The 17,610-nt window shown below is 35.9% G+C and overlaps 2 protein-coding genes across 2 annotated transcripts in view; one reads left to right on the forward strand and one right to left on the reverse strand.

Moving 5' to 3' along the window:
- LOC126975111 (uncharacterized) overlaps nt 1-17,610 on the reverse strand; it is a 43,294-nt gene that overhangs the window by 14,480 nt on the left and 11,204 nt on the right. Inside the window, exon 2 of the mRNA XM_050822937.1 lies at nt 8,888-9,067. The gene's annotated coding sequence lies outside the window, so the exon portion shown is untranslated. The remainder of the gene's footprint in view (nt 1-8,887; nt 9,068-17,610) is intronic.
- LOC126974850 (uncharacterized) lies at nt 4,082-7,622 on the forward strand. Its single transcript, XM_050822520.1, has 3 exons — nt 4,082-4,190; nt 4,533-6,495; nt 7,593-7,622. The coding sequence occupies exons 2-3, from the start codon at nt 4,543-4,545 to the stop codon at nt 7,620-7,622; spliced, it is 1,983 nt and encodes a 660-aa protein (XP_050678477.1). The 5' UTR covers nt 4,082-4,190; nt 4,533-4,542.

Consider the following 17,610-nt stretch of genomic DNA (forward strand, 5'->3'; position numbering starts at 1 on the left):
AAAACAAATGCTCGCCCTTGGTTATAGGTGAGATGTGCTTGAGTAACAAAGCGGGGCCGAGGCGAGAGGACACCGAGTACAAAAATAACAATAATCGTTACTATAATAATTAGATTGTATAAAAATACGCAATTATTTTCATACTTTTTAGTGCATATTATATCTAAAGTTTTGGAATAGTGTTTTAGAAGTCGTATTGTAACCTAGTTAAATATAATATAATGATATTATGCTGAATATTATTTTCAGAAAAGAAGTTCATAAATCGTAATCCATTTATAAAAGAGAATGTATGTGTCAATGTAAGTAGCATTATTGATAAACAAAAACTGCTGCCGACAAACTACTTAGTTTGTCTCAGAATTGTAAATAAGAAATATGATAAAATTATGTTATGCCTGCTTGAATAAAAAAACAACTAAAACACGAGAACCTTCAGCCCACAGCAACATAGTTAAGTTAGTGCCGGATAGGTAGCGCTGGTGACACTTTTGGGCATGATAGGGGAAAATCTTGTGGGTTCACGTTACCCACATACTCATGACTGGCGAACGCAATAAATAATTTAAAAAATAAATATATATAGTTAGGCACTTTTTGGAGCTACATGCGGTTCTGAAGTCGGACTTTGCCGACCACTGTCCCAAGCGAATCGGCGCTCTCTGGCCCGCGCGCGGTTCTGCGTAGATCGGCGCTCTCTTGCCCGCGCGCGGTTCTGTGTAGATCGGCGCTCTCTGGCCCGCGCGCGGTTCTGTGTAATCGGCGCGATCGCTCGCGCAGTCAATTCGTATTATTTTACGTGTAGCATTAGATTGCTTGTAATTAGGATGATTTCAGTGAATGAAGGTATCTGAAAAAACTATAAGGCCATGCAAAATAAACCATGTTATACACAAAATAAGGGTAAGTACGTGGTAAGGAAGTAGGGTGCCGTACGGCACATTCGGTTTTGGTGTATCTGAAAAATCTAGTGTCCTGGGGCACTCTTGATTTGGGAAGGTTTCTGGTCCTTCTATTAACTAACTGATCGCCTCTATTTTCAGCAACGCACGCACACTAATACAAAGTGACTGGCAAACCTATTGAGCTAGAGGTTTCGGGTTCGAATCCCGGTCAGATCAAAAATTTATATGATGAATAATGGTGTTTTTTCCCGAGTCATAGATGTTTATATATATTGTCTAGTATCCATTGTACAGGCTATGCCTATTTTGAGGCAAGATAATTTGTGTCAAAGTGTGTCAATATTATATTATTATAAATCTGGCCTGGAGTCATGCGTTGCCTAACAGTAAGAGGCTCTATCTAGACTTTTTTTTATGAAAATAAGGGACGAAACGAGCAGGACGTTCAGCAGTTGCGTTCCTCACCTTGAGACGTAAGATGTTCAGTCTCATTTGCCCAGTAATTTCATTAGCTGCGGCGCCCTTCAGATCAAAACACAACAAAGCTTACACATTACTGCTTCACGGCAGAAATAGGCGCCGTTGTGGTATACATAATCTAGCCGGCAAAGATGCCCGAAAGCTCCTGTGCAAAGGAGATTTCCACTGGTAAAAGACGTATAAACCATCAAAGTCCCGCACTTGACCGTTATAGTTTGTGTAAAATAATTCGCGTAATCGTTAGACACATGAGAAGAAGCACTTTAATTGTGTACAATAAATACCAATTAGACCCCGCGATGACTCCACGCGTATTCATTGAAACCATATTCTTTAATTGGTATGACGACAGACTCTGTACTCTGAGGTCGTTAAGCTTTTTATGGACATGTTAAAGTACGTAGGGTTCCTTGGGGATAAACGCTTTTAAGTCGACGAAGGCGTTTATAAGTAGCCCTTTCGAAAATCATAGGTTTGGGGCACTGACATACAATAAACAACTAGACGCATAAAAATTGTCTGGAGCAAAACTCTGCCTAGGGGCCTTAGGCAGAGTTTTGACAGAGACTTAACCTTGAACATAACTGCCACGAAATAAGGCGTTTATTTGAATGAAAATTCTTGCACATTTTGTTTTTTTATCTGCTGCTTTTTCTTCATATAATTTCCTGTAAATATTATCTAAATCACTTTTTTGTTCATTCTTAAAGTGTTTCATAAGTTAAAATTCACAAAACAGCACAACTAAGATATTTAATTTGTAGTGGTAGTCTTTAGTACTTAGGTATTTTATTTTATAAGAAAACAAACAGTAGGTACTATATGTTTTAAAACGTCCTCCGTCGCGTCTGTGTGTTCGCGATAAACTCAAAAACTACTGCACCGATTTTCATACTGTTTTCACCAATACACAGCATGGTTCTCGATGAAGGTTTTAGTGCATAAGTTGTTATGTTTATATTAGTTGATATTTATTAAATGTTTCGGAAAAAAGTAAGCCGTCTGCGTCCTGTGAGCTTTAAACGAAAACACTGTCTTAACCCTTTTGGATATAACAAAATAATGTTTGGTGGAATTGTGTATCTTAAATAGGATTAATTCTTAATTTCGAAATACGTTATTACACATCCGATGGCTTTTAGACTACATTATTCCCGAATACTTACATTAGCAGTGGGAGGCTCCTTCGCACGTGAAGTAGTAATGTGTAAACATTACTGTTTTTCGGTCTGAAGGGCGCCGTAGCAAGTGAAATTACTGGACAAATGAGACTTAACATCTTACGTGTCAAGGTGACTAGCGCAATTGTAGTGCCGCTCAGAATTTTTGGGGTTTTTAAGAATCCTGAGCGGCACTGCATTGCAACGGGCAGGGCGTATCAATTACCATAAGCTGAAGGTCCTGTACGTCTTGTCCCTTAATTTTTTTATAAATCTTTTTTCTATTATAATATTATGTAAATATTGTGTTTGTTACAAATAAATATATTTCTTTCTTTCTAATTTCATTAAAAAATATATTATGTTATTTTTTTTGACAGAACAACGTCTGTCGGATCAGCTAGCTACATAACAAAAATAAGTTAACAAAATAAACATCTAAATAGATGGTGGTTATGACAGTTTGTACATAGTTTCAATTTTGTGTCGTAATACCGACTTAGATAAAAAATATTATATTTTGAAATAATGTGACGTTACAAATATTGGTATGCCCCTCCTTGCCCCTTGTCACACTATGTCACACACAGGACAGAGTCACACTTGGTCGACGCCCTACCCCTCCCTTAACGTGTGTCGTTATTTTATTTATGGAAAAGGAGGACATACGAGCGTATGGGTCACCTGGTGTTAAGTGATCACCGCCGCCCACATTCTCTTGCCACACCAGAGGAATCGCAGAAGTGTTGCCGACCTCTAAGGAAGGTGTGCGCGCTTTTTTTGAAGGTACCCATATTGTATCGGCCCGGAAACACCGCACAAGGAAGCTTATGGATTAAGACGTAGTTTATGGATGACCCCTAATCACTAACGAGCGTTTGTATGAAAAATATGAAAAGACGCGAAAAGTGGAAGTCGGATTTGCAACAATTGCCTTAGCGATGCGAAATATATGATTAATTTGTCTATATACATGTGGCAGAATTGGAACTGGTAAATGAAGACAAAGTCACCGGTATCAGCTAGTTGATAATATAAATATATTCGGAAAAGGGCATTTCTTTAAGAATGTGCATATTACGCGGCGGATGGAAAAGAATCTTCTTCAGTGCAAATATTTGAATTTTGATAAAACTACATATGAATATAAGTACTACAGATCTAAACTAGACTATTAGAAACCATATTTTGTATATTAAATTTAGAGAAATTTGGTTCCAAGCATGCAGATTCTAATTACCATTCGTGTCCCATTTTACATTTTGATTAAGTTTTTGTTCAATATAGCTAAATCCCTTTTAAATAATGTAATTATAGATCAATATTCTCAAATAGCAATAGTTTCCTTAGCCCTATACACAAGTTGTTTTACATAAATAACATAAATTAAGTAGAAAGAATGCTCTCAAAGTATGTCTTCGGGTAACTTTATAATTACCGTTTAAAAAATATTCGCGTTAATTTACTACCTAAAAATTTGAGAACTCATACCATTAACTGCCTTAACAAGTTTGCGCCAGTTTGCGCTCGGCGCCCGACCAAACTACACGCATCAAAGACCGCATTTTTTGGCGCCATATTAAAATTTCTCGTCGTGGTTTGCTTTTGTCGAAATATAGTCTAATCGCCATTTTCAATTTTTTTGGTAAGTAGATGATTATATTTTTTAAACTGATACGTTTATTTAAGTTGTTATAACTCCGTTTTTAGGTAAAGCAGGTAAAAATTTCATAATCCTTATAAATAACTCTTTATTCAACAAAATGTTTGATATCCTAATTACCAGTTGCATAATTACCATATTTTCCATTACTCTAAATTAAATGGTAATGAGTAAATTTTAGAAATGGTAATTATAATAATTTTTTATTGTGATTCCTGTGTTGTGCACTATCGCATCCGTTTAATCGTTAGAACCGTATGATTTCTTATATTTCAATGTGTTTTAGCCGCGAAAATTTTAAACAAATTAGTTATTTTTTGACAGGAATTTCACAATGCCGTGCACTAAAGAAGTGATACTAGAGAAGGCTAAATTAGCTCGGAGAGAAAGATACGCTAAAATTAAGTCTGATCCAGAAAAATACGCCCGAGAAAAAGAGAAGGAACGGCAGAGGTACTTAAAAAGAAAAGAAAGAAAGAAAATTTTAAGTATTAAAGATTTGACACCAAAAGCTAAAAAGTTACAAAAGAAAAAATGGAGAGATTTCAATAAATTTTACCAAAGGAAACTATTACTGAAACGAGGCGAAAAACTTATGGATGTTAATACTCCGAGTGATACTGAAACCGACCCCTTAAGAAATGATAATGATGAGGAACATGAACAGCATGATATTCGAGACCACGATACAAACCCAGAACGAGAACAAAGAAATGACGAGGCCAATTCGATTTTTCAGAATTTATATAAGAAGATAAGAAAACTAAAGTACATGATGCAGAAAAAAGAAAAGATGTATACATTACAAAAACAAGAATTACAGAAAAAACTAAATAACTACAGAAAACTTTGTCAGAGACTGAAAAAACGAGTAGAAAGTCCAAATTCTAGAGCTCTGAGACTAATAAATGACAAGTCAAAGATAAATGACGTCAAGAAAAAGGTTTTGTTTGGTGAAGCTATGAAAAAAACGTTGGAGACTAATTATCAGGCGCTGAAATCAAAAAACGAAAAAAATATATTTAGTGACCACATACTTCAACAAAAATCAATACTAAAAGAGCATAAGGTCTTGTCTGAAACTAAACACTTTATTAGAAACGAGGAAACAAAAAAAAACTATTATCAAAAGTTAAAGCAGGATATTGTAACCTTTTTTGACAGAGACGATATTTCAAGAATGACTGCTGGAAAAAAAGAATGTATATCCCGGGACAAGACTAAAAAACAACGAAGATATTTATTAGATTCTATGAAAAATCTTCATAAACTTTTTGAAGCAGAAAATACCAAAGTTAGTTATTCATATTTTTGCAAGCAAAGGCCATTTTGGGTACTCATACCAGATGTCAGTGATAGAGAAACATGTTTGTGTAAAACTCATGCGAACATAGAACTATTGTTGGTAGTATTACATTCTCGTAAAATAATCAAAGAAAAGAACTCTGCAGAAGTTATCAATAGACTATGTTGTTCCAATACATCATGCTTGTTGAGTAGATGCGGTACCTGTAAAGATAAAAAGCTTGAATACTTGTTAGATATAGATGAAGCAATAACATACAGTAAATGGGAACATAAGAAAGAGACGTACGTCACAAAGGGTGTGGAAAAGACAAAAAGAGTTATCGCAAAGGTAAAAGTAACTGCCCCTCCAAAAGAAGCTGTTGCAATATTTGAAAGTCTGATTCCAGAATTTTTGAAGCATGAAGGTACAAGAAGATGGCAATATACTGCTTTGAAAGATCTAAAATCTAACTTGAAGAAATGTGAAGCCATAGTTCACATTGACTTTAGTGAGAACTATGGCTATAAATATCACTCTGAAGTCCAGTCATTTCATTTTGGAGGTAGCAGGAAAGAATTGACACTACATACTGCAGTTATATATTTAACTAATGAAGATGACCAAATAACGGCTAAATCATTATGCACGGTCAGTGAAAATATGCGTCATGACGCTGCCGCCATATGGGCCCACATAGTACCGCTTCTGGAATACATTCAGACCACCAACAAAAACGTAAATCAGCTACATTTCCTATCCGATTCACCAAGCAGTCAGTATCGAAATAAAACTATGTTCTATATAATTTCCAAACTTTACTGGAACTTCCCCTATTTAAAGCTGGTAACCTGGAACTTTAGTGAAGCAGGACATGGAAAGGGAGCAGCTGATGGAGTAGATGGTACCGTCAAGAGAATCGCAGACGCAGCGGTGGCTAAAGGTAAAGATATTGATAATATTGATGATTTTATGACAATTGTAGCACAATCTGCGGAGAATGTCAAACTGGAAATTGTTAATGATTATCATATTTTTGAAAAAGATTTACTGATTCCTTCAGACAAACTAAAGCCATCAAAGGGCACAAATAAGGTGCACCAGGTATTGTGGAAGAAAGACTACCCAAGTTTGATTTTTAGAGAGGTAAGCTGTTTTATTTGTTTGAGCGGTTATTGCAGTCATGTGAAACATGTCGGAGAGCTTAATCATGAAGAAACCTGTGAAGGGGTCCTGATAGATAAGGAGATTGGAATTAATCAAGGTAATGTTACAGGATTGCGCTCTGAATTTAAAATCAGTCATAGTGATTACGTAGATGATTTTTTTATACACAGAGTGGAACCTAAGAAAATGTTGCTGAGTAAACCATTGCGCACTGCTTTTCTTCAACGACGTAACAATGACCAAGAGAATATCAAAATAACATCAAATATAATACTCAAGCCTGTACAAGAAAATAATAATGTTACAAAGCTCTCTGACATGCAGCCTGACAATAAATTGCATTTAACACCAGCTTTGTTAATACAAGCACCTTGAAAGAGACATTATCTGAAAGTGAAGCAAATTCCCAAGCTGATTGTGATTTAATCCCGTCATCAGGTTCTAAAAAGACAACTAGTAGTCATTTGAAGCTACGATCAATACAGCGCTCGAGTTTTTGGAGAAGACATGATCAGAATTACTTAGACCCGCAGACTCCCTCGACTTTCCGAATAAATATAGAAAAAAGATTTGAGGTCGAAACAGATTACTATAAGCCACCTGTTTACAAAAATAATGGTATGAGTTCTTCTGATGATGATTTTGATATTTTTCCGGCCAAAAAACGGTATTTTAAGTAAATTATGAACATTCTCTCAATGATAGATACTCATTATTAATTAGTTTTGAAATATTTTTATTTAAAGGTATAATCATGCTAGTCCTGTGACTCTGTGTATTTTAATTGGTTTATTTTTTTTAAAGTGTTTATTTTTTTTGGCTTGGATGCTTATTTCCATTTACTAACCAAGACGTTTTTGTTTTTTGTTTCTTTATATTGATTTTCGTTGATTTAATCGATAGATAATAGGTAAGATAAGATTTTTTTGCAGAATGAACCTTTGCTTAAAACAAAATCCTAAGATTAATATTAAGTGTATTTTTTTGTTATTTTTACCGCTTACTTCCAACGCCTTACCAAGAAGTTCATTGCATTTTGTTTTTTTTAAGTTTATAACATTTTTAATACCTAATAAGTAAGAAATTATGTTCAAGACTGATTTAAATATAAAGAAAAACATGTGTTTATTTAAGCTGTGTTTTTTATCTTGATTATTTTGTCATTTCGGCCAATTCTAAAAAAAATTAAAATTATAATTTGTTACGACTGATAAGTAGATATCTATATGTAGTTTGTTAAAAAAAGGATTTACTATATCTTTAAATAAAAGTTTAAACTTTTATCTTCTTGCTATTTGATTTATAATTACCATTTCTCATTACCTTCACCATTTTCTAATTAACATTTACTGTAAATATCATTACCGTTCACTGAAAATTTTAAACGCCTGTCAGTTAAAAAGTAAAAGATTAAAACGGTTCCCTTGTACAGTTTCTTTAAGTGTATGTTTGCAGAAATGTAAAATTTACTCAAAGAATGCGTTTTGTCACAACTTTTATGCAATCTCCTAACATGAGGCAATATGCGCATTTTCAAAGAATTGCCCAAAAGTGGCTCAAATAACCATACTCTATGTATTGTGGTTTATGAGGCAAAGACACAGCGGAGCTGTTGCAAGATAATTTTATATTATCGTTGGTATCGTAAAAAACTAAACTGTAGCAAGATTAAAAAAAAGCTTTTCGTTGACTGTAGTACAAGACGTTATGCGATCGAATTGCCATCCATACTTCTAATATTCAACTACTAAACGAATGCATCAACCAATAGCGTGTATTTTTGCTCAATCTCCCTTTCTCCCTCGCTCTCTCCCTACTCTCGCTCTATGGCTATATGCTTCATGCTACGTTCGCCTTTTCTCACTCTTTCTCAATCGGTCTCAATAGCTCTCTCCCTCTACTTGGACAAAAACGTCCCACATTTTCGTGTTGCTTTATTGCGTTTCATCCTCATGCGCTCAAAGAAGTTTCACTTCAACATAAGTGCAAGTCGGACTTGCCCACAGAGGGTTCCGTACATATTATTATTAATTCTACGTATACTTATAAAAGGTGGTCTACTTTATTACATTGGCGAACTTATGGTATACCTTCCACAGAAGCCACAATTGGAAGAATAGAATAAGATCGCCAGATACATGAGAAATAGTATCTTCTATTTCAATCAAATTAAATGAGATCTATTCAATTAGTTTAAATTTACAAATATATAAACAAAATTTCTTACCATTAATTAAGAAGCGCCGCAAAAAGTATTTAATATTTCAGCTGTAACTTAGGAGTGCCTTCATCACTTAGCGAGCGGCCCATAAAAAGGCTTAAAAGGAGAATCCTCGACAGAAGTATATGCGTCCCTCACTCTTGGACTATCTGGCTGTATCCCACTCAAGCCGAATTTATTCGATCTCTGAAAAAGAAATTTGATCTGGTTAGGTTTTTAAATGGAACAATTAAGTGATGTGAAGAACAGTTTACCAGTGGGAGGCAACGGCGCCTATTTATGCCGTGAAGCAGTAATGTGTAAACATTACTGTGTTTCGGTCTGAAGGGCGCCGTAACTAGTGAAATTACTGGGCAAATGAGACTTAACATCTTATGTCTCAAGGTGACCAGCGCAATTGTAGTGCCGCTCAGAATTTTTTGGTTTTTCAAGAATCCTGAGCGGCACTGAATTGTAATGGGTAGGGCGTATCAATTACCATCAGCTGAAATTCCTGCTCGTCTCGTCCTTTATTATCATGAAAAAAAATGATAATAGATTATAATAACGCCGCCCACATTCCGTTGCAACACTAGAGAAATCACAGGAACGTTGCCAGCCTTTTATTTAGAAGGCACCCATGTCGTATCGTCTTGGAAACACTGCATAAGGAAGCTTATTCTACAGCTTGGTGGTACTTTGTTAGTTCCTTGAAAACCGCACTTATAGGATTGATAGGATACTCGGGTATTTTCTGCAACTGGACGGCTAATGCGCCTATTTTGAGTGAAAACGCTTTCAAGCCCTTTTGATGTGAGTTAGCACACCTTCACACACGCATTGAATTTCTTCAAGTGTGTCTAGGTTATCTCACAATATGTTAAGCGCGAGGTTAAGTTAATCTAAATTAAAACTTTTTGTCTTTATCTAATCTTTGCCACTATAGAATTACATGACAGGGAGAAGTAATTTTAATTTTGTAGTAACTTTACAATCGAATAAATTTAGATATAAATTTGAAATTCGAAAACTCATTCTTATGGGGCGGACGGCATTCGAGGACTTTTCTAGGGTTGGACTTAGTATCCCGTAGCACGAATTGGGATGTTTAAAATATTATATTTGATAGAGCTTTAGTCCACGATTATAATGATACCACTCGTATTACAAGGTAATGCACCATTTTCAAGAAAATAACGAAAAAAAGTTCTAACCTAAAACAGGTAAATCACGTAAATAAATATCCTGTAGCACGAATTTGGATGTAAGAAATATTGTAGTTGATAGAGCTTTAGTCCACGATTATAATGATACCACTCTTATTACAAGGTAGTGCACCGTTTTCAAGAAAATAACGAAAAAAAATCTAACCTAAAACAGGTAAATCACGTAAATAAATATCCTGTAGCACGAATTTGGATGTACAAAATATTGTAGTTGATAGAGCTTTAGTCCACGATTTTAATGATACCACTCTTATTACAAGGTAATGCACCGTTTTCAAGAAAATAACGAAAAAAAAATCAACCTGAAACCTGTGTCAGGTTGATTTACCTGTAAATCACGTAAATAAATATCCTGTAGCACGAATTTGGATGTAAAAAATATTGTAGTTGATAGAGCTTTAGTCCTCGATTATAATCATACCACTCTTATTACAAGGTAATCCACCATTTTCAAGAATATAACGGAAAAAATTCTAACCTAAAACAAGTAAATCACGTAAATAAACACTACAAGAGGTCTTGACCGCTGACATCGCGACGGAAGGCTAAAAACTGTCACAAAATGATTTTGGTTTCTTCGTAAAATATTAGGACAGGCAAAGGGTTCAAGCGAATACAGCCATAAATTGTATGAAAAAAAGTGAAACGAAATGTAAAAAAAAGTCTATGACAGATTAGACGGCTTCATCAATAATTATTTTTAGATAAAAGGAAAACATTTATAAAAGGGTTTATTGTTCATGTTCATCAATCCCCAAAGTTCTATCGCCGCTGGCGCGGCACGCTCCACTCGGCTCATGCGTTGTTTTAACTGTTCTAACATAACTTAACCTACCCAATTTTAATTAATTGTAGTTGATAGAGCTTTGGTCCACGATTATAGTGCTACCACTCTTATTACAAGGTAATACACAGTTTTCAAGAAAAACCAAAATAAAAGTCTACCCTCCCCCCTCCCTAATTTGTTAATTTTTTTCGTTATTTTCTTGAAAACGGTGCATAACCTTGTAATAAGAGTGGTATCATTATAATCGTGTACTAAAGCTCTATCAACTACATTATTTTTTACTTCATAATTCGTGCTAGGGAATACTAAGTTTTAACCCTTTTCTATTTTGTGGACAGTTTGTCTGCAGAATCAAGTCCGTTGTCACTTATAATATAAACATTATTTTAAATACGAGTGTAACCAATATACCAATATTGTAAAAATCGCATTTTAAGGCAGCGTTGGTAACAAATATTTCTTAACTTTAGTTTTTAATTTTCTCTTACTGGTTTCTCTAGTAGGATATTCTCAGGCAAGCTGTCAATAAATTCTGTAGGAGTATCTTCAAAGTCCTAGGTACCTGGTGTTGATCTACTGCTACATCAAGGATAGCCATTCCGCAAAACAAAATATCGGTTCAATACGATTCCAACCACATTGAAGCCTTTCAACTGTCATCGATTCGATTAACTAGTTGAATGTCAACTGTCATTCGATACGTCTGTACCTACTTACTCGTCAATTTGAATATATTGTGTTTGTTTGTAAGTACTTTAAGTTGGTTATGTAAGCACAAAGTGAACAAAACAAAATCAAATGGACTGTAGTTTCATGATATATATATATATATATATACATATATATTATATTATCTGGAATTATCATATTACCTACTGCACTATCATCCGACATACTCTCAAAATCGTCATACAATCAATACAATACGCCAAATTTTCGGTCGATGCGTCACTCGGACGGTTCGTTCAGTTGGTTAAAGCGCTCGGGCGGAACCCTAGAGGCGCAGGTTCGACTCCCACATCGTTCATAAATTTTGCTTGCAAATTTAATTAAATTAAAAGTGAGGGATATCACTTTAAAACTAACAATTTGTTTAGATTTGAAAGAGCGACATCTCAAGTAAATTTCCTAATATGCAATTATTGGGGTTGAGCATGTTATCAACTGTAAAGTAGATGATGGATCCTGTCAATGGAGCCACAACTTGAGAGTTGAACGAGATTTCGGTTCATGCGTCACTCGAACGGTTGGCTCAGTTGGTAAGAGGGCTCGGACAGAATAAAGATATAGATAGCTTAAAAATAGAAACACTTTTATTTTAATAGATCTTACAGATTATATATACCGAGGCTTTCCTACTGGAAAGCCTCGGTATTGACTACTGTCAAGGACAATTGTAGTCGGAATTCCTCGCTCTTCAAGTTTACTTAATCTACTACAGAAGAGAAATACAGAGAGGTTGTGTTTGAGTGTGAGGTGAGTGTATGTGTTAGTGTATGTATGTATTTACTCCTATATGTTTAGTGATAATTCTGATAAATTTTGTTAGTCTACATGCAGAATGCAGGTCTCCCGCCCGCACAGCGTACGACACAGCAGCCCGTCACTTACAACTTGCTAGCGATATTTCAATGTGTGGTTTAATATACAAAACACAGAGGAGTAATGCCAAGCGTGGCTGACCATTTACGACCTGCCAATCAAAATTTTACATTTTTTAGATGCACTTCTCTTTCGCACACTTTGCTAGTCTTTACGCTAGTATATTGTAACTATTCCGACAACCTCGTCCAATATAGGTTTAGGAATCACACACGAGCATCGCTGTCTCTGAAACGTCAAAGGAAGACCCTTATTTACCAATTGACTATTCAATTACACGGTGCCACGGCGAAATGTACTTTCCGGCGCGGTAATAAGGCGCACGCACATAAGAGGCTTCATTATAAAACAAGTGGAATTTATTGCATTCGGTTCGAACTGGTGAAGACAAGACGCGCGCGGTATTTGAGTGATAGAGGATGGAGTATTATGTAACGGCGCTGTAATTAATGACATGTTTTTTATTATTTAATTTGTAACCAGAATTTATGAACGATGCGGTATTCGAACCCGCGCCTCTCGGGTTTCGTCCCAGGAATCTTACCAACTAAGCCCGATTTCACCATTGCAGTAAAACACGATTAGAACTAAGCTTACGCTTGTAGACGAGTTAAGAGATTCAATTCTGATTTCACCTCAGATTCAGATATAGCCTTTAAATGCTGATCGCCGAATTTTGGACGCTCAACATATTTGATGACGGTCAAGAGCTGTCACTGTCGCTTTAGTAATAGAAACATTGACATTTAAAAAAAATGTTTTTATTCGTACTTATCGATAACAGTTTTGACAGGTATTTGATACATTCTATTGTTTATAACAGGTAAGCTCGGTTTACGTCCACATACTGATAGGATATTGGTAAAATCGCTTTGTGTTTAATCGAGATCAAGACTGGCATTTGAACTCGTTTACGTAAAATTGAGTTTTATTGAACTTAGTTTGAAGTGTCATTGGTGAAATCGGGACTAAGGCAACCGTCCGAGCCACAACACGAAAGTTGAATAAAACATACTTAGATTTTTTTGGGTTAAGCGACATGAGACATGCGCTGGGACTTCGACCCCAAGAGGCGCGGGTTCGAGTCCCACATCGTCATAAAACTTTGGTATACAAATTTAATTAATATAATGACATGTTCTTACGGTTAGCATACAAGGTATTATGAGAGATGAAACACCAAAACTAGAATAATAACTTAATGGTATCCACGAGTATATAAGAGAAATAGACGATGGCAGTTATTACGATGGGAGGATGAATTAAAACAACTAGGAGGACCACTGTGGACTAGAATGACGACAAATCGTATCGAACAGAAGACCTTAAAGGAGGCCTTTGTTGAAGGACAAACAGTTAACAGGAAAAATATACGGACTGTATGAAAGTTACCGCACCGCATATTGTTAAGTTTGTGTAGACAAGTAGGTTTAGTTGTGCATAAAAAATGTATTGTATTAACAACCCGCTCGCCCCTCACGTGATTAAGAATGTAACCAAACCAAGTTATTCAAAATGGCCATTGTTGGCACCTTCTAAAACATTGGAAAGGTCTTGTGGATGTGGAAAGCTTAATCGATAGTTTTCGAAACCGTCATTCCCTACCGAAAACTGTTTACGTTTTGCCTTTGGGTAGCGCACCGCAGCTGCCACTGTGCATATTTATATCGTGTAACGGTCCTAAATCTAACGTTCTCGTGTAATGTTTGAAAATATGACGGCCAGACGCTCGGTATAAAAGCTTCGATACAAAAATTATTTTTACTTATTTTAGTATTTTAATGTTTTGCATACTATGATTTATGTATTTTTGTCTTTTTTTTACTCTTTTACTTGTAATTACGAATCAAGAAAGACAGATACGGCAGTGGCTGGTATTGTTGTCGGATGAAGAGTAATATGTTGGGGATTATACCTCGAAAGATGAAATTGCAAATGATATTGTTGTACATAGTGCCCATGAGTCGGAAAACAAGATCGAAGAGTCCGAGGATAGCGTAAATGTTCCTGAACCATCGCAGGGAAACTTTTATCTATCTAGAAATACTCAAGGAAATGGGCGAAAAGTGAAATGGTCTACAGTGCCAAATAGTACCAAAGGAGATATCGACTGCAATTCTCAACGAGGCGTAAAGGACTAAATTGGCGAGGAGGACTAAAAGATGACCGTTGGCAGTACATTGGCAGTATTTTATCATCCTGCATTCGTCAAACTCAAAACTAATACTGACAATGGTAAAACATGGAAGGTGTTTTTTTTTAAATTAGCGACATTAGTGGAAGAAGATCATCAGAAACGATGCATCGAACAGCATGCTACCCATTCTTCAACAAAAAAACGGCTCAGAAGTTCATGAAATGCAGGAAGAAGTAGTGCTCATAATAGTACAAGATCCAACCGCCCGGTTCTGCAGGTACTTTTTAATAAAACTTATTTTAAATGGACGTAATTAATCTTAGTATATATTACTTTCTGATATAAATTGCATCTATATGTTTTTTAATACATTTTACGTCATTTTAAGGGAAATTATGTAAGGAAATAAAAAAATATGGTTTTCAGCTCTCAGTGGGGCCGCAACATTAGGGTTGCCGGGTGTAAACGGGTATATCATGCGCCCGTTCTTCTCAGATCTGAGGCAGTCTATTTTGAATGGGTGGTAGTTTTTGACGTTCAATAAGTGATTTTTAATAAAAATATTTGAATTTGAATATGCCTATTATTGTTGATTATTTACAGTCACCTGTATTTTTAATACAATATTGAAGTTTTATATATTTACCATATACGATAAACCATGGTTGACAGTTGAAAAATGGAAAATAAAAGCTTTCTAATAAATGCATTGTAAAACTAAACATAAATCTCTTACTTATATTTGCCCATTGCCTGTGGGCTAATATCCAAAAGCGCTGGACCGTTTTTGGTAAGTTTCACTGAGAGCTCATATACTATATACGTACGTAAAGTAAGGCTAATTCTTTTGCATAGCAAATGCCGACTCAAGAAATTATGAAGAAAAGCCAGTGGGAGGCTCCTTTGCACAGTATGCCAGCTAGATTACGGGTACCACAACAGCGCCTTTTTCTGCCGTAAGGCAGGAATGTGTAAGCATTATTGTGTTTTGGTTTAAGGGGGCCGTATAGCTAGTGGAAGTACTGGGCAAATGAGACTTAACAAACTATGTTTGAAGGTGACGAGCGCAATAGTAGTGCCGTACAGAATTTTTGGCACTGCATTGTAATGAGTAGGGTGTACCAATTTCCTACCATTTGAACGTCCTTCTCGTCTCATCCTTTATTGTCATAAAATAACCACTTCAAGTGTCCATTAATTTCCGCGAAGACTCACTCTAGGCCAATTCAAGCGCAGGTGGGCCGTTGCTGGTTTCTAGTAAAATGATTAGATATAATTATGTATATAACAGGCCGGCAACGCATCAGTGATTCGTCCGGAGTCACAGGACGGTGTGACGGAGCTAACTTGGCATGTCACAGGAAAACCGCCGCCCACACTACTGTCTTAACCGTACGTTCGTTAGTCCTCAAAAAAGGATTCCTATTTCAAACGAGATGATGAGAAATGAGGCAAGCCGAGGGGATCAATACATTCACGTACGGATATAATATAATCGAGCTGGTCAATCAGTATCGTGATATAAAATCTAGCTGGCGAGTTAGAATAAACAACACAGCTAGTGTGGCCCGGTTATCACTAGGGCTGCCAATCAAAATCACTGAAAAATAGAAAAAAGTAGTGTTGGTTTTGTTGCCTTTTTAGCAATGATTTCGATGATAACAACATGTTCTAACCAAAAATATATTATGTTCCTGCCTATGCCTTTCAAAATACTCTCCTTCACATTTTAAACATTTTTTCATGCGATCGAACCATTTTTTTAAACAGGAGGACCACAGATCTGAAGGCATGTTGTCTACGTGCTGATTGAACGCTATCACTGCTTCTTCGGAATTGGTAAAAGTGAAACCTCTCACCAAATCTTTGATTTTGGGGAAAAACAGAAATCACAGGGTGCTAGGTCGGGACTATGTGCAGGATGGGTGACGAGTTGTACTTTTTCGGAAGCTAAAAATGACTTAGTTTTGTTGGCCGTGTGTGAAGAAGCGTTGTCATTATGTAGGAGCTAAGAAAAAAAATGCAATAATTTAGAGGGCCTATCATCAACTTTTAATAAGCGATGCGAATCCGATGCAGTTCAGTTTAGGTACCCAAACTGAATCACTAAAATTCGTACCATGAAGTGCCTTTTACTGAATGGCGTTTGGATCGCTTATGAAGAATGAACGAAATAAAATTGCGTTACGAAACCTAAAATGTTACGATTTTAGCTGTTTTTTTGCGTAGAAAATGAAATAAAATTAAAGTAGTCCGCCAAATAATAGTAATATAAATAAATATAGTTCTTTGAATTACAAATTAAATGTTTGCTTATTTGTTTTCGTAAAAATAACGAGTTATGAACGCACCCCCATTGATGTTTGATTTGATAGGACCACAGAGTACATTTTTTTAATTCGTTCTTGCAAACAGACTATAGCCCGGGCCCTTACTGCCTCGTCTTTATTTTCATTTTTGGTATTTATTTTCAGTATTTTGTTTTACAAAAAAGTCCAATAAAATATTCTTATCTCATCTTTAATCAATAAAATTTTTCTTTTCTGTTTTCACTATTTTTTAAAAGTTATTAATAACACGATTCACTTTCCTCTAAGGATGTAGCAACTTTTTTCGAATCGGTCACTTTGACAAATAAGCTATCCAGTTTAGGTTGAAATAACACCCCATGGTACGAATGAATGAACGAACTAAATCAGTTTGCGATTCAGTTGATATCATTTTTGACATTCAATTGACATCATTGCGATTTAGTTCAATGCGCAATAAGAGTTCATGGTAGGCCCGCTGTTCTCATTTTCCACCACCCATTCACAAGATTGCTGTTTTTCTTCAGGTTCAAAACAATAAATCCGCGTTTCGCCTTCTTTGTGACAATGTCATAAGCAGCATTAGAATGTCCGTGGTCGTACTTCACTAGCATCTGTGAGCACCATTCCACGCGAGCCCGTTTCTGCTCCGCTGTCAGTTCATGAGGGATCCAACAGCAACAAAGTTT

Source organism: Leptidea sinapis, chromosome 34, assembly GCF_905404315.1.
Source record: "Leptidea sinapis chromosome 34, ilLepSina1.1, whole genome shotgun sequence".
Taxonomy (NCBI): Eukaryota; Metazoa; Arthropoda; class Insecta; order Lepidoptera; family Pieridae; genus Leptidea; species Leptidea sinapis.

Excerpts from the sequence above, each read along its gene's own strand:
- LOC126974850 (XM_050822520.1), top strand. The coding sequence starts at position 4,543 with ATGCCGTGCACTAAAGAAGTGATACTAGAGAAGGCTAAATTAGCTCGG. Across the intron at positions 6,496-7,592 it reads TAGCACAATCTGCGGAGAAT|AATGAACCTTTGCTTAAAAC; the intron begins GTCAAACTGGAA and ends ATTTTTTTGCAG.